This window comes from Ipomoea nil, unplaced genomic scaffold (genome assembly GCF_001879475.1).
Source record: "Ipomoea nil cultivar Tokyo-kokei standard unplaced genomic scaffold, Asagao_1.1 scaffold0382, whole genome shotgun sequence".
Classification (NCBI taxonomy): domain Eukaryota; kingdom Viridiplantae; phylum Streptophyta; class Magnoliopsida; order Solanales; family Convolvulaceae; genus Ipomoea; species Ipomoea nil.
In genome coordinates this window covers 149,937-171,408 of record NW_017616810.1, presented here as the reverse complement: position 1 = coordinate 171,408, position 21,472 = coordinate 149,937, and the positions used below count along the sequence as shown (strand labels likewise).

The 21,472-nt window shown below is 41.7% G+C and overlaps 3 protein-coding genes across 4 annotated transcripts; 2 read left to right on the top strand and 1 right to left on the bottom strand.

Annotated features, from left to right (window-relative positions):
* The first annotated feature begins 6,614 nt into the window (after nucleotides 1-6,614).
* On the top strand, nucleotides 6,615-8,036 carry LOC109171822 (protein FAR1-RELATED SEQUENCE 12-like). Its single transcript, XM_019320902.1, has 4 exons — nucleotides 6,615-6,672; nucleotides 7,048-7,125; nucleotides 7,217-7,826; nucleotides 7,952-8,036. The coding sequence occupies exons 1-4, from the start codon at nucleotides 6,615-6,617 to the stop codon at nucleotides 8,034-8,036; spliced, it is 831 nt and encodes a 276-aa protein (XP_019176447.1).
* Nucleotides 8,037-12,223: 4,187 nt separating this feature from the next.
* Nucleotides 12,224-14,171, bottom strand: LOC109171821. The gene is made up of 3 exons (XM_019320901.1): nucleotides 13,323-14,171; nucleotides 12,408-12,929; nucleotides 12,224-12,265 (listed from the first exon to the last, which is right to left on the bottom strand). Exons 1-3 carry the CDS (start codon nucleotides 14,169-14,171, stop codon nucleotides 12,224-12,226), a joined length of 1,413 nt encoding a protein of 470 aa, XP_019176446.1.
* A 3,255-nt stretch (nucleotides 14,172-17,426) lies between these two features.
* LOC109171861 (serine/threonine-protein phosphatase 7 long form homolog) lies at nucleotides 17,427-21,215 on the top strand. 2 transcript variants are annotated; one of them, XR_002052663.1, is made up of 6 exons: nucleotides 17,427-17,573; nucleotides 18,541-19,381; nucleotides 19,459-19,546; nucleotides 19,651-20,079; nucleotides 20,175-21,061; nucleotides 21,139-21,215. XR_002052663.1 is itself a non-coding variant. In XM_019320936.1 (5 exons), the coding sequence occupies exons 2-5, from the start codon at nucleotides 18,543-18,545 to the stop codon at nucleotides 20,658-20,660; spliced, it is 1,842 nt and encodes a 613-aa protein (XP_019176481.1). In that variant the 5' UTR covers nucleotides 17,427-17,573; nucleotides 18,541-18,542; the 3' UTR covers nucleotides 20,661-21,131. The 2 variants fall into 2 exon arrangements, 1 of the variants encoding a protein (XP_019176481.1); XM_019320936.1 differs by lacking the exon at nucleotides 21,139-21,215 and having other exon boundaries at nucleotides 20,175-21,131.
* The last annotated feature ends 257 nt before the right edge of the window (nucleotides 21,216-21,472 follow it).

The window sequence follows — 21,472 nt, the reverse complement described above, 5'->3', positions numbered from 1 at the left end:
GGTTAGCATTCTCCACTTGTCCATTTCCCTGTGGGTAAGCGACCGACGACCGGACGTGAGTCGTCCCGATCGTGGCCAAGAAATTCTGGAAGTATTGGCTCACAAACTGGCGACCGTTGTCGCTAATGAGATGCACGGGCACGCCAAAACGGGAAATGACATTGCGCCAAAGGAAGCGAGCACATTGCTGAGATGTGATCGTGGCTAAAGGCTCGGCTTCTATCCACTTGGAGAAGTAATCTATGGCGACGATCACGAACTTTCTCCGACCGGAGAGCTGAGGAAAGGGGCCCAAGATGTCTACCCCCCACCTCGCGAAGGGAATTGCGGTCGTGACTGGCTGGTAGAACGTTGCCGGTCGTCCAGGCATCCGGGCGTACAGTTGGCACGTCTTACATTCCCGAGCTAACTTTTCACAGTTTAGCTGGAGGGACGGCCAATAGTACCCGATCAACATGATACGACGGGCCAGGGATCGACCTCCTTGATGCGAAGAGCAAATTCCCGAGTGTAGCTCCTTCATGACCAACTCAGCCTCAAATGCGGTCAAGCAACGCATGAGGGGGCCTCCATACGATCGCCTATACAGACGACCGTCCAAGACTTGGAACCTTGGGGCTCTTAGCTTGGCCTTTCGAGCACGCTGCGGGTCGTCGGGGAGGCGATCGTGCTCGAGATACTCCTTCAGATCGGTAATCCAATTGTCATCTACCGGTTGGATGGGATTGACCGGTAGACGGTGAATACTGTGTCTTGGGATCACCAAGATCCGAGCTATCTTCGAAATGTGCTCCGGGGCGTCTTGGGCCAGTTTAGACAAGATATCCGCATCGGCGTTATCTAACCGGGGTATGTGTCGGACGGTATACCCCCGGAACTGAGCGAGCTTTTCCATGGCAAGGTCTCGATACAACTGCAAACGCTCACCATTGACTTCATAGTCCCGAGGACTTGCCCGACCACGAGCGCGGAATCTGTCTGAGCTCGGATGTATTCAGCCCCCAAGTCCGAGCGCACTGCAAGCCATTAACGAATGCTTCGTACTCGGCTTCGTTGTTGGTCGGGTGGAACTGGTACATAAGAGCAAAATAGATCTTGAATCCTTCCGGGCTCGTGACCACCACTCCTCCTCCTGCCCCTTTTTTGCTACTCGACCCATCTGTAGCCAGCGACCACCACTCAGCCTCGGGATCCGCAACCTCAGGAGGTCGAGTATCCCGGGCGGTGCACTCAACCAAGAAATCCGCAAGAGCTTGACCTTTAATAGCCGGTCTTGGTCGGTATTCGATCGCGTACTGGGTCAACATTAACGCCCATTTGACTAGGCGACCTGATGATGAAGCAGTTCGGAGGACTGGCCCGATTGGCTGATCGGTCAGCACGCGAATTGCTCGACCTTGGAAGTAGGGAGCCAACTTCTTTGCAGCAATGTATAAGGCATAGACGACCTTCTCTAACCGGGAGTACCGGAGCTCGGGACCATGTAGCGCGTGGCTTACATAGTACACCGGTCGCTGGACCCCTTCCGGATCGGTTCGGCACAGAACTGCGCTTACTGCACGATCGGAGACGGCGAGGTACACGTCTAGCTCTTCTCCGAGCTCGGGCTTTGAGAGCACGATCGGTGACATGAGATACTCCTTCAGCTCGTCAAAAGCCGCTCGGCATTCTTCGTCCCAGACGAATCCATTAACCTTCCGCAATACCTTGAAGAAAGGTAAAGCGCGCTCGGCTAGTTTGGAGAGGAACCGGCTGAGGGCTGCCAGCCGACCGGTCAATTGCTGGACTTCCCGAACGGTGGAAGGTGGCTGCATGTCCAGAATCGCTTTTACTTTGGCCGGGTTAGGCTCGATTCCTCTCTTGGTCATCATATAGCCGAGGAACTTGCCGGTCTGAACCGCGAATGTACACTTGGTCGGGTTCAGCCGCAACTGGTACTTCCTCATGATCTGGAAGCACTCCCGAAGGTCCCGAGTGTGATCGGATCGGTCCCGACTCTTGACCAACATATCGTCGATGTAAGCTTCCATCGTTCGGCCCAACAGATCAGCAAAGAGCATGTTGACCATCCTTTGGTAGGTCGCTCCTGCGTTCCGGAGGCCGAACGGCATCACTCGATAACAATATAGCCCATCCGGGGTCACGAAGGATGTCTTTCTCTCGTCTTCATGGTGCATCATGATCTGATGGTATCCCTTAAAGGCATCCATGAAGCTCATTAACTCGGCCCCAACTGTCTCGTCGACCATCTGATGAATGCTCGGTAGAGGATACGGGTCGAGCGGACAGGCTTTGTTGAGGTCCGTAAAGTCGATGCACATCCTCCATGCTGGGGGCTTAGGAACAAGGACAATATTTGCCACCCACTCAGGATAGACCACCGGACGGATGTGCTCGATCGCTGCCATCTTTTTGACTTCTTCTCTTACAAACTCGCGGCGATCGGAGGAGAGGTGTCGTGTCTTTTGCACGACCGGCTTAGCTGCGGGATCGACGGCCAATTTGTGACAAATGACCGACCGATCGATCCCGGGCATGTCTTCGGGCCCCCATGCGAAAATATCAGCGTACTCCCGGAGCACGGCCAGAACTTCCGCTCGGAGCTCGGGAGTGAGGGCTCGGCCAATCTTAATCTTCCTGTCCGGGCGGTCCTCGGACAGGGGAACTTCTTCAATTTCTTCGGAAGGCTCAGGCTGCTCCTTCCGTTCCTTAGCCTCCTCCTTGGCTATAGTGTTCACCCGGGAAGACGGACCGGAATCACGTCGATTAACCGCTCGGGTGTAACACTTCCGGGCGGATTGGACATCGCCACGGACCACGCCGACTCCGTTGGGGGTGGGGAATTTCATGCATAAGTGAGGCATAGAAATTATCCCACCGATCTTCATAATGGCGGGTCGGCCCAAGATAATGTTGTGGACGCAATGGAGGTTGACCACAACAAACTCCAGCTCCGTTTGGATCGACTTTGGAGGCGTGCCGATCTCGACCGGGAGCGTTATTTTTCCCTCGGGGTAGATAAGAGCCCCGGTAAATCCTGACAGTGGTACACCGACCGGAGTCAGCTCCTTCCTGTCAAGGCCAAACTTCTCAAACACGTCCAAGTATAGGACGTTCACGCTACTGCCCGTGTCAACCATAACCCTTTCGACATCCGTCCCCTTGACGTCAATCGTGACCACGAGCGCCTCCATGCCGTGATCACTGCTGGTGGGTTGGTCCTCGAGGGTGAAGGTTATGGGCTCCATCTTCTGCCTCTTCCCGGTCTCCCGGGAATCCACTACTGCGACCGGGCAATTTGTCCGCGGTCGGGAAGCATCTTCCAGCCCACCAAAAATGACATGGATGGTTGGTTTTCCGGACGGGCGGCTACCGGACGGAGGGTCAGGGTCCCGTCGGTCATCATGACGATCGTCCCTTCGATCGTCTCTTCGGTCCTGGCCCGACCGATCAGAGCGGTGATGAGATCGTCTGTGATCCCTCCGATCGGTATTTCTCTTGCTGTCTTCTCTCTTTCCCACACACTTGTCCAATTTTCCCAAATTGAGCAAATCTTCCAATAATTGGCGCAAGTGGGTACACTCCTCGGTGTCATGCCCGGCGCATCGATGGTAAGCACAGTGCTTACTCTTGTCAGGGCCGTCTCGATCGGGATGGGGGAGTTTGATGAGATTGCAGGACTGAGCGTACTGCATAGCCTCCGCCGCGGATCGGTTTAAGGCCGTAAACTCGCCAGGCCTGGTGCGGGATCGGGGATGGTCATCTCCCGACCGGTGCTCCGCCCGGCCGGCCGGTTTACGAGACGAAGAGCCGACCTCCTGCAAGCGCTTGACGGCATTCGCCTCACCTGCGTTGGCGTAATCAGTGACCCTTCGGAGGGCCTCCTCATACGTGGTCGGGGGGTGGAGGATAAAATCCTGGTACAGATACCCCGCCCGGAGGGAGATGTGAAGCATGTGAGTGGCGGTCGCATCATCCATGGGCTCGACCTCCCCGACTGCTGCCTTCCACTTGATGAGGAAGTCGGTCAAGCTTTCCCCTTCGAGCTGCTTGGCCTTTTCAAGGTACATGTAGGACTTCCTCACCACTTTGGAAGTAATGAACTTCCGTACAAACTTGATCGCCAGGGTCTCAAATTTGTCGATTGACCCCGGCTGCAGGGTTCGGAACCATTCTGCCGCCCGACCGGTGAGGGTTGAGTAGAAGGCCCTGCACATCACGGCGTCTGAAACGCCCTTCAGCATCATATTGCTGAAAAAATCATTCACGTGAGCCTCAGGATCTGTCCGACCGTCGTAGCTCTTCTCTCCCGAAACCTTTAAGTCGAGCGGGTAAGGCTGAGCCATTACCGCTGCTGTGAAAGGCGTCTGGTGTAGGGTCGATCGGTCGGCCGGGGGTGCTGTGGGATACGCACTCCTGAGCTGCGCAACTTCAGCCTGGAGGTTGTAGAGCAATCCTCGGGTTTCGTTGAGCTCGGCGGCCTGAACGGCTTGGGCTGTATCCCGAGCGCGTCGTCGTCGGTGAGATCTCGACCCGCTATACCCGGATGAAGCCTCATGGCTAGCTTCCTGCATTTGTACGTCTTCTTGCCCGCGGTTCGGGTCTTGGGGTCCCAAACGCTGGCGCATCTCTGGTCGGAGACGATCGAAAGCTACCGCTCGGGCAACCTCTTCAGGGTCCTCCGCTTGAACGGCCTGAGCTGGTGCCTCCATCGCATCAGCACCCCCCGACCCCAACCGCGAATGAGCCGAGCGTCGAGCCCGGGAAGTGGACTGACGCTGCGGCTCTACTTGTGCGGTCGGCTGTACTGGAGGGGCGGCGGCTGGAGCTGTATAAGCTGGCGTATATGGTGGATAACCAACCGGGGAAGTGTAGCACATCGGTTGGCCTGGCCAGTACCCATACGGTGGAGGTGGGACCGGGTATGGATACTGGGCGGGATACATCATCGGCGGCTGCTGGTATGGCAGACCGGGTGGTGGGTATCCCGGTTGTATGTAATTCACCGGCTGCTGGGCGGCCGGGTATGTATTCGACAGATGTGGTGGTGAGAGATTGAGGTTGAGGTCCATTGTTTGACCCTGCTGTTGGGTAGCGTAGTGGTCGGAGGAGCTCGCCGCATCCGCCTGGTCGTCGGCGAAGTTGTTGTGTGCCCACGGATACATGTCGATATGGTGATCGGGTGCTCGTCGAGACGTTGGTTTCTTGCACGGATCCCCACAGACGGCGCCAAAATGATACTGCTAATTCTACGTAAGCAATATAAAATAACACGAGACCAATTAAAGCAAGCAAAATCTTTATTGATCCCGGTAAAGGCCCTAAGTACAATCTACTTGGCTGCTCTGAGTACCGACTGACTGCGGTCGGGATTCTCTAACAACAACCTATCGATCGTCCAAAAGTCCCTTACACTGTAGCTACTGTGGGTATTTATAACCACTAGGCCGGGGACAGGATTCCAGCCGTTCGGCATGTCCTCCACGTAGCCACCACGTGTCATCCTCCCGGGTGCCCTGCCTGTCGATGTAAAGAGCCGCCACGTGGCCTTCGTCAGCTCTTTCGCCGAAGGGTTACCGCTCGGTGGTCGACAACGCCGCTCGGGCAACTCCGGTCGGCCTACGACCGGGTTCTTCTTGTGGAGCCCGACCTGTTACCTGCAAAGACAAGGAGAAAGAGACAAAGGCTCCTCGGTCGTGGTGGAGCTATGTCGGTCGGGATATTCCCTACCAGGGGTCCTGTGCTATAGCCTAGCTCAAAATCCGGCCATGACAAGGGCGCACAATGCATTGGGCAAATTATGCTGTGCATCTGTATGCACCATGCATGGTGCATGGTGCATACGGATGCAAAAACGACGTCGTTTTATTAAAAACGCGCGTCTCCCCTTAAAAAAAAAAAATCAGGTTCGATTCCTAGCAACAACATATGAACTAAAATTCCAAAATCGATGAACTATAATTCCATAATCGATGAACTAAATTTCCATAATCTAATCTATGAACTAAAAATTCCAGAATGAATGAATTAAAATTCCAGAATCTATGAACTAAAATTTCAGAATCGATGAACTACAATTCCAGAATTGATGAACTATAATTCCAGAATCAATGAACTAAAATTCCATAATCTATGAACTAAAATTCCAGAATGAATGAACAACATAATGATGTTCCTGGGAATCGAACCTGAATTTTTTTTTAAGGGGAGACGCGCGTTTTTGCATCCGTATGCACCATGCATGGTGCATACGGATGCACAGCATAACTACTCAATGCATTGTGTACTGGCCCAAAACGACGTCAATATAGTATTTGTTCATAACTACGGCAAATTATGCTGTGGATCTGTATGCACCATGCATGGTGCATACAGATCCACACGACGTCGTTTTAGCCTAATGACGCGGGGTTTTATAAAAAAAAAAAAAATTCCGTTAACGGCGTTTACTTCCAAATTCCTTTTGAGTTTGTTTCCAAGTTTCAAACTCGATCGTTGGCAGTTGTTCGCTGTGGTATTGGCATTCGATATCACCGGAATCGCGATCGCAATCTCAATCGCATTCGCAAATCGCAATCGCAAATCGAAATCGGGAATTACAAAGTGATTGATAGATGGAGGATGGAACAGAGCAGACGAATTCCGCAGTTGATGATTGGCATTCGATTCAAGGTGATCTTGTTATTGTTTTTGCAATCGTTCCTTTTGGTTTTTTTGTATGATTATGTGATTAGCAGTGATGTTTGTGTCTAGAATCTGCAAATAGTTGTGCAAAATCACGTAAGTAATTTCCATAATTGTGTAACAACAATTTCAGAATTTGAAAACAATAATTCCATAATTTCATAACTATATTTCCAGAATTGCATGTCTATATATTCAGAATTAGGGGTACTCTGTTTTGGCAGTTTGTTGCGACTGTGTATCCAGAATTGTATAACTATATTTCCATAATCATATAACTATATATACAGAATCTGTAGACACTCTGTTTTTTCTGTTTGATGAACTGTTTGAATTAATGTTCACCATGTCTATATAATGTAGTTAGTGAAGGCATTGTGGATGGTTCAGTGAGTTCAGATCAAGTAGATGTAGATGTTGATGGATCTTCATCAATTCCAGGTTTATTCATAGTGGTTTACCTTTTAATTAGCAAATTATGGTTAGGAATTATGTGTTAATGGAAATGGTTATTATTGTGTTATATTTGCAGTTGATCAAGATTTGGTTGGTTTGGTAGTAAGTAATGCTGATGAGGCTTTTGAGGTGTATAACAGTTATGCATATAGACTTGGTTTTAGTGTGAGGAAGGGTCATCAACGATACAAGGGATCTTCGAACACAATTCAAATGAAGAAATTTTGTTGTTCTAAGGCTGGTTACAAGGCTAACAGTGGGGTTAAGGCTTATTCCAAAATTGACACAAGGACAGGGTGTGGAGCGTTTGTTCAATTTGACGTGGGTGATGATGGGTTGTGGACAGTTACGAAACACGAGAAAGTGCACAATCACGAGTTATGTGTGTTCAACAAGAGTCATCTACTTCGTTCACATAGGAGTGTCGGAGATAATCAGCTCTTATATTTACAAGGTTTGAAGGACAGTGGTGTTGCATTGGCAGATGGTATTAGGTTCCTAAAACACCAATCGGGGGGGTCCCCTTTAGTTGGTTTCACCAGTAGAGATGCTTATAATTCAATGGCTGCGGATACTGTCAAGCGATTGGATGGAACGGATTCTAACTCTTTAATTGAAATTTTTAGGAGGAGGCAGTCTACCGAGACTGATTTTTTCTTTGATTTTGAACTTGACTTGGATGCAAGGTTGTGCAGTTTTTTTTGGAGGGATGGTCAAACGAGACGAGATTACGAGGTGTTTGGGGACTTGTTAGTGCATGATACGACATATCGCACAAACAAATACGATATGATTTGTGCCCCTTTCGTAGGGATGAATCACCATTGCATGAATGTAATGTTTGGATGCGGGTTTTTGATGAACGAGAGGATAGAATCGTTTGTGTGGTTGTTTAAAGTGTTTTCAAGATCAATGGGTGGCAAGTCTCCACAGACTATTATGACAGATCAATGTGCAGCTATGGCTACTGCTATATCTAAAGTGTTTCCAACATCACGTCATCGTCTTTGCATATGGCATATCGGTGAGAATTCAAAGAAGCATATCAAGACGTTAAGGAGCAATAAGGATTTCTTGGATATGTTTAACTACGTGTTGAAATACACAGAGACCGAAGCTGAATTTCAATTCTATTGGACAAGGTATGTTAGTAATTAATCGTTTTTATTGCATTACGTTTGTAATTATGGATGTATAGTGCATCAATTATGGATATATAGTATTTCGATTATGGATATATAGCAGTGGTGGTGTCTGGAAATGTAGTATATGGATTATGGATATATAGTATTCCGATTATGGATATATAGTATACCGATTATGGATATATAGCAGTTGAACTTACTGGTGGTGTCTGGAAATGTAGTAGTATGGATTATGGATATATAGTCTATCAATTATGGACATATAGTATTCCAATTATGTATATAGAGCAATAGAAATTCTGAGTATGTGTTAGATGTGGTGATGCTGCTTGTTAATATTCTGCTTCATAATCATTTGGGATTTTGTCTTACCATTTTCAGGTTGGTGACTGACTATAAATGTCACAAGAATACTTGGTTAGAAAAGCTATATGACTGTAGGGAGAAGTGGTGTCTAGCATTTAACAAGGACTATTTTTCTGGGGGCATTCTATCATCACAAAGGAGTGAAACTACAAATCATTCGATTTCTAGAAGGTTGTCCAAGACAGCGGGTCTTTGTGATTTCTATTCATCGTTTGTAAGCGTAATTTCTGAATGGAGAAGTAAAGAGAACGGTGAAGACTTTCGGTGTGCTCAAGGGGTACCCGCTATGATGATGGAGCATGTGAAACTTCTTTCACATGCTAGAGAGGTATACACGATTGAGATATATTTTCTGTTTGAGGAACAATTCATGAAAGGCAGTGCGTGTCATCAAGAGATGGTGTTGAATGATGGCCGTCAACAGAAGTATCACGTGTGGCGGCCAGATATAGATATTATAAGGCATGAGGTTAGTTTTAACGCAGCCAACTTGGACATTTCTTGTAGTTGCAAGTTGATGTCTGAGTTGGGAATTCTATGTTGTCATTGTATACGCATTCTTCACGTACATTGTGTTTCTAGTATTCCCGACAAATATATACTTAAAAGATGGACTAAAAAGGTTATTGATGGTAGGAATGTCAACATTGATTCTATGGTTTATAATGTTGGTGTTCCTCCATCAATTTGGGTGTTCGATATTAGTAGAAAATTTCAAAGATTAGTTGTGTCTAGTCAAGATAGCAGCGTAGCGAGGAAACTGTGTGACGAGGCTGTTGATGATGTAAAGAAAAAGGTTGAAGGCGAGGTTGGGCATGTGCATATTGAAGAGTGTGGTGTTTCATCTTCAAGTGGTGGTGTTCAAAATCCTTCAAGTCGGAGATTGAAAGGTGAGCGTAACAAAAGGAGGAGTGGTGTTATTGAAAAGAAGTACAGTCTTGCAAGGGGGAGAAGGAGTGCTGCAAATAAAGCTGCATTGAGTACAAAGGGTGCTGTTCAGTCTTTGGTGTTGGAAAACATATCCAAGCTTGCTGGGGATGGATACCTTGTACATCCAAGTTCTTCAAGTTCAGATTTTGTTCAGTTTAGTAAGGGTTTAGATGACAATGTAGGTGTAGATTGAGAAATACAAGTTGTTATCATTGATTTTATGCAATTATACAGTTTTAGTTTTGTAATTCTGGATATGTAGTTTTGCAATTTTGGAACTGTAGTTATGAAATTATGGAACTATAGTTATGCAATTGTTGAATTGTTTATATACAATTATGGAATTATAATTATGAAATTATGGAATTATAGTTATGCAATTATGGAACTATAGTTTTGCAATTCTGGATTTATAGTAGTCATGCAATTATAGATTTGATACATGAAAACAAAAAAAAAAAAAAAAAAAAAAAAAAGTAAAGAAAAGAAAAGAAGAGAAAAGAGAAAGAGGTGCATAGATCAGATGTAAATTGTTATTTAGCTATTAACATCATGCATCTACATTCACAAAATACAAGTCACATTGTCAATGTAGTTCACAAAAACTTTCTAATTGTTTAGAATTTAGTCAACATGTTGAAGAATATTCATTCAATTCTTCTTCGAAACTCTTTTGGCCGCTTGCAGAACCTCCCCCCTGACTTCATTCATTCTCCACTTTATGAGGTTCGCAGCATATTTCGCTCGCAATTCACACATGAAGCTTGCCTATAAACAAAGAACATTAAGTAATTAGTCATTCGCAGTTTTATTTATTTTTTAATGTATTTTGAAACTATAATATGTATGGTAGTCTTACATTCAAGCGCATATTTTTCTTGAATCCTGGCTGCCAGTCTTGTAGAGTCCCTCGGAATGTCTCCATATGACGGAGTACATAGATCCCGCAATCAGTGACGTTTTCAGTGTTTGCCCAGTCCAACTTAAGGTACTTTATATCAACTTTTTGCAATTTCACATACAAGGAGTGACACTCGGCCTTAAGGTAACCACTGAATGCTTCAATCTGGTCAGAAAAGTTAGTTTAGTGTTGATAATGCTTTTATGTCAATAGATAGGTAATGGTAAGAATGTCAAGTTTTTTTTTTATCAAAATTACCAATAAGTGTAGGCAGTTGCCATATTTGTCCTTCTCCGAAACACCAGCTGGTAACTCCTTGTTGTCAATGACCTGTACTTTATGTTCTTTCACATTGAAGCAGACCAAGAAGTAGTGACCATGGCGATGAACTACGAAAAATATCTAATTCCAATTCAAAGTTAAAGCAATGTTAGTATTTTTTTGGACATGATAAAGTCAAATTGGATATGGGTAATAGAACTTACCAGATCTGCATCACTGATGTCTAGGTTCCCGAAGCTGGTTATTTCATAGCTCAATCTCTCATTGAAATTCTTCATTTTTATGTGAGTTGGGAGATCCTTCATCCACTGATCATTGGGATCAATTTGAAGCTGCACATACAAATGCAGGAATGAGTAGTCATAATCCAAATAATATTTGTTGAAAATGTTAAAGTTATACATACAGAGTTATATATATATACATTTCCAGAATTGTACAACTATAGTTCCATAATTGGATAACTATAATTCCATAATTTCATATCAATAATTCCATAATTGCATATAACCAATTCCATAATTGCATAAGTATAGTTCTATAATTGCATAACTATAATTCCAGAATTACAAAATTATAAAACCAGGGGTTCACAGGTACACATCCAGAACTGAATAACTACATATCCATAATCTAAAAACTATATATTCATAATTTGTGAACACTTACATGTACTAGGGTGGAGAAGTAGACCCGCTTTGTCTCCCCAACCGCACGGGGCATGTTCAGCAATGTAAAACGTAGGGACCAGACATCTATGAAGCTGCTCAGTAGCTCACCGTTGCACATAGTTGCAAAATCATCCCTTGTGAAGTAGTAATCACCATATTTGAACAATGTCTCTCTACAATACAGTAAATAAATAAATATAAGAACATAAATTAATGAATAAAATTTAAGTAAAATTGGTGGATGGAAACATACCCTCCCGGGTGCTCACTTGAGGCTTCCAAAAATGCGTAGTTTGAAAAAACCTTTTCTTTGGGAGTTGCATTATTGATGGAGCCTTTGTTCTTATTCCAATATGGTGACCTCAAATGAAGCGGGATGTTCCTGAATTTGCGCACAGGTCTCTTTCTCACAGTAACATCCTCAACATCAGATTCACTTTCATCCATAGCCCTGTTGTCCAGAAAAAAACAGAGGCAGTTCATAACCCCACAAGTATAATTCCAGAATTGTATAACTACATTTCTATAATCTATAAACTATAAACTATATGTCCATAATTTGAGAAATACATATCCATAATTGTAAAGAAATCAACGTCACTAGTTGAATAAGAATATATTCATATTAATCAAACTTAATATTCATAATTATTGATGAATTGAAAACCATATTTATAGTCTAAATCTGCATAAGAAAGCAGTAACCTACTTATCAAATTCATCAATCTCAGCAGCAGTTTGGGCAGCAGGGGTAGTAGGAGTGGTGGACTTTTTGAATGGCACTCTGATTAGTAATGGAGTTGCTTCCTTCTCTGTTGAGGTTGATACTCCTGCACTCCTCACAATGTTATCCACCAAGGTGTCCAAAGGCTGCTGTTGAGATGGTGGTGGGGTTGGTGTAGAGCGTCCAAGTAGCTCAAATGATGGGACTTCTATTTCCATTTCCTTTCTTGTTTTTTCAAAAGCTGCTACCAGAGAATCAACTGCTGATGTGAAGCTCTCACTTCCGAAGAAGATGTCATCCAATTGCGAGGCAGTTGGGCTAGGAGTCGGTTGAATTGTGCTTGCAGCACTCAGCATTGTTGATATTCCTGAAAAAGCCCTCTTCATGATTTCAACCGGGGCCCCTTGCTTGCCAATGTCAGACATGACCTGACCGAACTCAAAGACATCTGCTGTAAGCCGTTGAAGCACATTTGTTACTCGGTCAACATTTGTCAGAGGCACAGATGGAGCTGGAATAGTTAGTGTAGCAGCAGGGCTGGACACTGGCCTTGGTATTGCAGCAGGAGGAGGTGCAGGTCGGGGTGATGATGTAGATGCAATGGCAGTAGGTCTCTGAAACCGAGGGATAACTTTGCCTTTACCAAAACCCCCTGATTTTATCTCAGCCGATACTCGCTTGCGTACAAGGCTTTTTGTCCAAGCTTTTATTGCTGGGAATGTGCGGTTGACGGTCATGCCTCTGAACTGTACTCGGTCAAAGTAGAAGAGCTTCAAGAAGTACAGAAGAGTATGTTAAGGAATTGAATAACTACATATTCAGAATTGCATATCTATAATTCCATAATTGCATAACTATAATTCCATAATTATAAAACTAGATATCCAGAATTGCATATCTATAATTCCATAATTGCATAACTATAATTCCATAATTGGATGACTATAATTCCATAATCCATAAACTACACATCTATAATTGATTAACTATAATTCCATAATTGTAAAACTATTAGTCCATAATTGGAAAACCACAATTCCACAATTACAAAACTACACATCCATAAGGGTATAACCACACATACAGAATTGCATATCTATGATTCCATAATTGCATGAATATAATTACATAATTAGAACATTTTATGTATAATGGGATATTACCAGGATGAATACCATTGGACCTCCAAAGGATCTGGTAGGAGAGTCTTTGTAAATGTCATACGAATCAATTAAAGAATTGTACGTGTACTTGCACCAATTAAGTCTTGAGATTGACCGGATGTTGAGCAATGACTTGATAACTCGATAGTTGGCATATCTTCCAGTATTTCCCCGGAGCAGAGATGAGACAGCAAACACCACAAAGTCTCTCTTGAAGGCATCTCCATGGTCACCTCTCCTGATTATTTCATCAGGCATCTTTGTTGTTATGGGTGACCCTGACCTGACATTCCATCTTTTCCTCCACTCAGTCAGGACCTTATTATATGCAGCTGTAGAATTTTCCTCACTCTTTGTACCTTCCTCAACATCTCTCTTCCCCCGGGGGAGTCCCAAGATGTATTCAACATCCTCTTCACCGACATGTAGATGGTCACCATCCAATATGAAGTCTGATTTGAAAACATCAAACCTTTGCAGGAGATACTCAACAAGTTGTGAGTAATTGCTTGAAAATTGTAGGTGCAGCAGCCCTCCAAAACCCATATCAATCACAGCATCCTTTTGGTCATGTGTTAGACGCTGGACAAGGTCATACATTTGCTTGGGACCCATTCGTGTACTGAAGTAGTTCACATCAGGGTCCCGTACTCTCTCTCGCTTTTGTGGTGGTGCCCTCTTTCTTTTTACAGCTGCTGGTTGTTGCCTTGTCGAAGGCTCTGCTTGATCTTCCTGGGCAGGGGTGAGTTCAGCAGCTTGTGAGCTCAATACTGCTCTGGTTGTTCTCTTTTTTACAGACTTCACAAATTGACCAAGTGTAGAATCATCTGCCACACCTGACTGATCCATTTCTGCAAATAAAAAACATCAAGTGAGGTTAACAGAGTACTATATCCAAAACTTCATAACTACAATTCCATAAACACACAACTATACTTCCAGAATTGTAAAACTACAATTCCATAATCTCATAAGTATACCACAAGGCAAGTTATGCTAAAAAGGATTTGAATGCAATTTGGTGCACAGAGTAAGGTTCACAGAGTAATACATCCAAAACTGTATAACTATAATTCCATAAACGCACAATTATACTTCCAAAATTGTACAATTACAATTCCATAAGCATACCTACAAGGCAAATTATGCTAAAAAGGCATTGATGCAGTTTGGTGCACAGAGTAAGGTTCACAGAGTACTACATCCAAAACTCTATAACTACAATTCCATAAACGCACAACTATATTTCCAAAATTGTAAAACTACAATTCCATAAGTATACGCACAAAGCAAATTATGTTAAGAAGGCATGGATGCAGTTTGGTGCACAGAGTAAGGTTAACAGAGTACTACACCCAAAACTGTATGTCTACAATTCCATAAATGTACAACTATACTTCCAAAATTGTAAAACTACAGTTCCATAAACTTATAAATATACTCATAAACCCATAATCATAACCATACACGTTAATAATCAAATAACTATACATTCATACAAGATTAAACAGTATAAAACCCTAGTTTAAAATTTCATAAATATATACTCAAAATGAATGCTTGTTTTGTGTAAATGCATTATGTATCAACGTAAAATGCATTTATACCTGTTATAGGATGATGATGAGCTCTGGTTTACAGAGAAAGCGCTGTTGAATACGCGATGATTGGACGCCGGCGACAATAGCGACGACGAGTGTGTTTGAAAGCTAGAAAATGCTAAAGAAATGGTAAGGAAATGGAGATGATTGAAGCGTTTACGGAGGGTATCGTGTTGGAGAAGGAATGGAGTGCGGGAAGTGAAATGCAGTGGAGAAGAAACGAAGGAGCATTGTTTTATATTTAAAAAAAAAAAAATATCTGATTGGTGGAGTGAAACGGTGCCACTAACGGCACCGTTACTCCCTAAACGACGTCGTGTGGATCCGGATGCACCAAGTACGGTGCAACCGGATGCACAGCATAACGATTGCATAACTACTTTAATTTCTCAACCAATTGAAGCACAAAAGCCAATATTGCCTACACTAAGGCTTGATCCCACAACCTCCCACTTAGGAAATAACTTGGTGCCATTGGACCACAAGGTCCTTGGCATACTTTTTTTTTTTTTTTTTTTTTTTTTTTTTTTTTAAATCACGTTTTCGTGTCTGCTGTTAACTTCTTAAAAAAAAAATCCATGTTTCGAATGTACATAATTGTATAATAGAATACACAAAAACTTTTCTGAAAGGATAATACACATAATCTAACATAATATATAATACACATAAACTCTTAATATAACACACATAAACTCTTAACATACATAATACACATAAACTCCTAACTCTTAAAAACATCTCAAGTGTTCGAATGTATATAATTGTATAATAGAATGTACATAATTGAATAACATAATACACATCAACTCTATCACGTTGACTCCCCACACATCATAACAGAACGACGTCGTTTTGGACAGGGCGGGGCGCACAATGCATTGTGCGCCTGGTGCACGATATAACGATTGAGATCATATCGTACAAGTATACTATTCTCACTTAGAGCATCATTATCAGTTGGGAATATTATGGGGATATTGTAAGAGTGATTATGAAAGAGAAGATGGGAGGGGAGAGAAAAAAGAAAGAAAAAAAATAACAAAACTGAATTTTTTTTTTTAAAAAAAAATAAATAAATGAAGCGTCAGGAGCGCTGTTAGGGCACCTGACGCGTCACACCGGCGCGTGCACTGCACGTGTCCGTGTAGCCACAGGGGGAACGCGCACAACCTGTGTTGCTTTTTTATTTTTATTTTTATTTTTTTAATTTTTTGACATTATTTTCATACTTTGTAGGAGAAATAATTTCTTAATTAACCCCACCCCACATTTATAAATAACCCCACCCAATTTATTTCATCTTACATTAACCCCATATTATGCTTTATTGTGGATGCTCTATTGCTCTTATGCTACTTCTTATTCTTGGAGCTTTCGCAAGCTCAAAGTGTAAAAATTAAAAGTTCGTCATAACTTGAATATAATTAATGTATTGAATTTTTTATTTTTATTTTTTAAAAATGATTGAAAGGTTTTTTTTTTTAATATATAATTGACATTATGACATCATATTTAAGGGAAATTTGGAAGTAAATTAACTCAAATTTTGAGTTTTTAGTAGTTCAATTATACATATTTTTATTCGATGGTTTAATTACACCATATATTAAAGTTGAGTAGCCTATTTGACACTTTTTCTAATTATATTTCTTAAAATATGTCCTCTAATATATATATATATATATATAAAACAATTCTCCTCCCAATCCTACCTTAATTGGAGAAGGAGAACTGTGAATTAAGATCGATCTTAGAGCTTAAATTCTTTTATTTATGCTCAAATTGGGACTTTACTTTGAAAAGACAAAGATACTTTTAATAATTTTATATTTTAGCATATCTTTAACATATGAGTGTCCGAAAAGATGAATTTTACTATTAAAATAATAATCATAAATAAAAATTGGTACGAAAATAATAGTTGTTGGTGAAAATAAGTAGGAATTAAACATATGAACTAAAATCATTTTGTTAATAGTGTAGAACCAAAATTGGTACTTGCTTATTCCATTGCTGGAGGCATCACTTTTCTTCTTTTCTTGTTTACTTTTACTGAACAGTGCAAAACAGTGGAAGAAATCCTTTATTTAATTCCAGCAGGCATCACTTGTCTTTTTCACTTTTCTTCTTTTCTTCTTCACTTTTCTTCAGCTCCAGATACGTCTTTCGGGAGACCGACTCTCTCTAAATCTCTAATTGTTTTTCTTTTTTCTGTTTTGACTAGACTTGTGCTCCTTCCCAACCACTTTTTCTTTTTGACATACCAATAAATTTGTCTCCATCCGGAATTTTCAAATCTCCACAAGACCGAATCTTCAACATTTTTTTTTACCTTTTACCAAAAAAAAAAAACATTTTTTTTTACCTTCTGTTTTGATGTGAAAGGTGCTCTTCCCAATCAACTTTTTTTTTTTTTTTTTTTTTTTTTTTTTTTTTTTTTTTTTTTCAGATATGAATAAAGGCAGGAATTTCTTTTCATCTACCCACCTTCACTTGACCTCCTCATCTTTCCAGCATATATTGAAAGAGTGAACCAAGTCAGAATACCCCAACTCAAGTATTCACCAAAATTTTTCATTTGGAGGCAGAAGTTCATTTGAAAAGCTCTCATTAGTCATTTCTCTTCTCTACACATCTTCATCTTCAGGTAAACAAGAAATCCTCTTCAAACAAATGTTTGAATAGTTATTTAAATAATTTTATATTTGAGTTAATAAATTATTTATTTCGTTATGATGTTTTTTTTATATATATTATATCTCACTGTAACATATCATTTCTTTGTTTTAGGAAAAAATTTGGACTTTTCAAGTCCGACTTTGATGTCTTGTATAATCTATTTACACTTAATTAAAAATAAATAAATGCATATAATTTATTTTGTTTGCGCCCGTATAGTACTTAATTATACAATATGGTGGATTCATTCTTGTATAGTAGTTACTTGCACCTCTCATTTTTTACTATGAAATACAGATTAGAGAGTAGATGTCTTTGAATTTCTATACATGTGCATTAGTCATGTCAATTATGTTGACCTATCTTAAGGATTTTGGTATTATTGTCTGAAAATTTTTAATACAATGGCTTGGACTAGGTATGGAAGATACTACTATTTCATTATTATTTAATGTTCTTTGTTTAATTATGTTAAAGTAATGAAATTTATTTAATACAGTAAGAACTAAAAATTTTTGTATCTAGCTGCTGTAATTTTTTTTGAGTTGCTAGTTGCTACTGAGTACTGACTTAAAAAAGAGTATTAGTAACTACATCAAAGTAGGAGTATTGATGTTTTATTTTATTTATTTTATTTATTTTTAGGAAATATCCGAATAGTTTTTTTAAAAATAGTTTATATTTTGTTTTTTTTTTGTTACAAAAAAAAAAAAAAAAAAAATCAAAGTCGGGACTTTGATGTTATTTTTTTGGGAAATATCCGACTAAAATGGGAGTATAGAAGTCCGGTTTTTTTTATTTTGTTAATAGAAATAAATTCGGACTTCCCAAGTTCGACTTTGATGTCTAAGTAGAAAACCAAAACAAATGAACGGAGTGAGATTATTAGTTTTATTGTTTTTAGTTTTTAAGTATTATGATTTGTTTTGATACAGTTATGGCAAACCAACGAGTACACCCCGGGCCACTGAACCAAAATTTGCTAACGTTTCAAACCCGTCACCGAAGTAGAGCTATTTGGACGGATCCTAATTATGACGTCCAACTAAAAGCGGTTAAGTATGATACCGTAACGAGGTGTGCAGCCGTTGATGATGAAAGAGTCAAAGAGTGGCTGCGTATTTCGGGATTCTACGGTATTTCTCAGCTCACAAAAATACAGTTGGACCATGCGCTTATTACCGCCCTTTTAGAGCGATGGAGGCCGGAGGTCCACGCTTTTCACATGCCCTTCGGTGAGGTAGGAATAACACTTCAAGATGTAGAAGTGCTATTTGGCCTCAAAGTTGACGGTTTTTTAGTGTCGGGGCAGGATACAATTGGCACTAAGCAACAAGTAAAGGTAATGTGCAAAGAGTTACTGGGATTTGAGCCTACGGTACAGTTCATGACAAGTACAATGATTAACGGGTGTGTTGTACCGGAGGTTCAAGCTCTTACAGCAGAGAGCGGAGAAGAAGACGTCTTGTTGGCAACACGGCGTTTAATATTTCATTTGTTAAACGGTTTTTTATTTCCTGACACAACAAAGGGGAAATATAAATTATACTTCCTACCTTATATTAGGAATCTCTATGTTTGTGCCGAATTTTGCTGGGGTTCGGCTGTTTTGGGATATCTATATAGGGCGTTGTGTAGAGCTTCCGAACACGGCAAACGTACAGTTTTTGGGTGTCTTCTTCTAGTGCAGATTTGGGCATGGGAGAGGCTGCCTATGGTAAGGCCGAGTGGTGTTTTGCCGCGCGATAAAATCGCTGATTACCCTATTGCATATAGGTAACGATCTCTAAATTGACTGCATCAATGTTTTATCGTTCAAGTAGTAGTATTTATTGACTTTGCAATTGTTGTAGGTGGGTTTGTCGGCACACTTGGCTAACAGTGCCTAGCCACACTACCGTAGCCTATCGCGATCAATTAGATCACGCATCGGAACGGAGAGTACGTAATTTTACCGCTATTACGTATAATGTTTTTTAGTGAGTTCAAATTTTATACACCACGTAATTTATGTTAACATCGTGAGATTAATATTTTGTATGCAGTTTATTTTCACTCCGTATGTTGACTACCTTGATGACTTGCCCCCATATTGCAAAGCGGGGAGGAGGTTATGGACTGCCAAAATTCCGCTAATTTTCTACCACGTGGTGGAATATCACCACCCTGTGCGGTTCTGCAGGCAGTTCAATGGGTTGCAGGTTGTGCCGCCAGATGTGGTATACGACCAACGGTTGCACAATATGGACCAACGGGGGAAGTCAGGAACTGATTGGTTACAAAAGCATGGAGAACACGTGGGCCGTTGGAATGAGCGTTATAATTGGGTCGTCAACATGACTATAACCGATCGACCGCAGTCGGTGCCTGAGTACCGGGCATGGTACTACTTGCATGGTCGGCGTCTTATTGGTAACCCAATGCATTACAAAAACGAGGGATTCGTGCAGTGTGCAGCGTCACTCAACGAGGCGGTTAGTATATTACAAATGTTTTGCAATCATTGGAAGAGATTTACTTTTTTTATATTTTGTTTGTAATACATGGTGACGTATTTGATTAAATGTAGATGCACGCATTCAACCGGTTGAGGTTAGATGTCAGTGAAGTCCTTAACAATCCTGATGCCGATCGTGACCAACACCTTAGGGATATTCAACAGAATTGTATTGACATGTTGGTTGATACGGACTACGAGTTCCTTTTGCACATGACGCCTGAGCAGTATTTTGGGGCTCCGATGCCGGATGAACCATTTGGCCCTCCGGCTGCAGATCGTCGTCGAGACAGGCCAAACAGGCGTGGTGGTCCAGCAATCGGCGGTCGAAGTAGGCGCGCCGTGAATATTCAAAGACAGGCGGAATTCGTTGCAGCTGCTCAACAAGAGGCGGAGGCGGATGAGGATGAGGATGAGGACGAGGACGAGGTTTTGCTTGAGGATGAGAATGAAGATGACGATGGGAGTAATGATGAGGGGGCATTGCAAATTGTTGTTAGGGACCGTTCACCTAAACGTGATAGATTTGATTACGGGCAGAGTAGTGGAACGAATTAAGGGGGCGAATGCACTGGGTTCGCCCATTTCGCGTCAGGATCCCAAATGAGTGGATTTGGATTCGCAGGTGCTAGTGGTTATGGGTCGGGTGCAGCCACATATAACACCCCATCTAGTGCGATGTATGATCCGACATAGGCTGGTTCCTCCTTTTAGTTGTTCCATGCTCTACCCTATAATCAATATCAACATCCTCGACCGTTATTCAATGCTTATCCCATGGAGCACCCAATTACGGATTTACAATTGGGAATCCCATCATCGTCGCATTTAGGTGGTGACAACGTTTTTCCATCCATTGAACAGTCGATTGGGCCTGTTGAAGAGGAGCAGCCACCTCCACGAAGGTCTACAAGACAAACACGATCGACGGTGTGTGGAACCGGAACTCGACACCACAGGTAAACAAATAATCATAGAATTGTCTATGGTTTTATAAGTTAGTGTGACTAATGAATTTGTTTTTATTCATTTGTAGGCACGGATGAATTGATTAGAAGCTCAAAAATGAATATCCATTGCATTCCATTCTATGTATACAAAGCACTAGTTGAGCAGTATTTAAGTATTTAATTATTGATTTGTATGGGTACTTATTCTTCATTATATCTCTATACTTTTGAGTGAGCTTACCATTGTAAACATTAATAAAAAAACATTTAAACATGCGAAACAAAAAAACAAAAACAAAAGTTGGAATCCAATGGTCCGACTTAAATATTTTTCCTAAATCCTATTTTATAAAATTTCAAAATATTTATTTTCACTCTTTCAATTTTTTTTTTTTTTTTCAAAAAGGATGTATGAATTAA

What these genes read in the sequence shown, in the direction of transcription:
- LOC109171861 (XM_019320936.1), top strand. Translation starts at nt 18,543, where the DNA reads ATGGCAAACCAACGAGTACACCCCGGGCCACTGAACCAAAATTTGCTA. An exon ending in GATTACCCTATTGCATATAG is followed by an intron (nt 19,382 to 19,458) that starts GTAACGATCTCT and finishes CAATTGTTGTAG; the next exon opens with GTGGGTTTGTCGGCACACTT. An exon ending in ATCACGCATCGGAACGGAGA is followed by an intron (nt 19,547 to 19,650) that starts GTACGTAATTTT and finishes TTTTGTATGCAG; the next exon opens with TTTATTTTCACTCCGTATGT.
- LOC109171821 (XM_019320901.1), bottom strand. Translation starts at nt 14,171, where the DNA reads ATGGATCAGTCAGGTGTGGCAGATGATTCTACACTTGGTCAATTTGTG. An exon ending in GTCCAATGGTATTCATCCTG is followed by an intron (nt 12,930 to 13,322) that starts GTAATATCCCAT and finishes TACTTCTTGAAG; the next exon opens with CTCTTCTACTTTGACCGAGT. An exon ending in CATCAGCAGTTGATTCTCTG is followed by an intron (nt 12,266 to 12,407) that starts GTAGCAGCTTTT and finishes TGAGGAGTGCAG; the next exon opens with GAGTATCAACCTCAACAGAG.
- LOC109171822 (XM_019320902.1), top strand. Translation starts at nt 6,615, where the DNA reads ATGGAGGATGGAACAGAGCAGACGAATTCCGCAGTTGATGATTGGCAT. An exon ending in TGATTGGCATTCGATTCAAG is followed by an intron (nt 6,673 to 7,047) that starts GTGATCTTGTTA and finishes TATATAATGTAG; the next exon opens with TTAGTGAAGGCATTGTGGAT. An exon ending in TGGATCTTCATCAATTCCAG is followed by an intron (nt 7,126 to 7,216) that starts GTTTATTCATAG and finishes TTATATTTGCAG; the next exon opens with TTGATCAAGATTTGGTTGGT.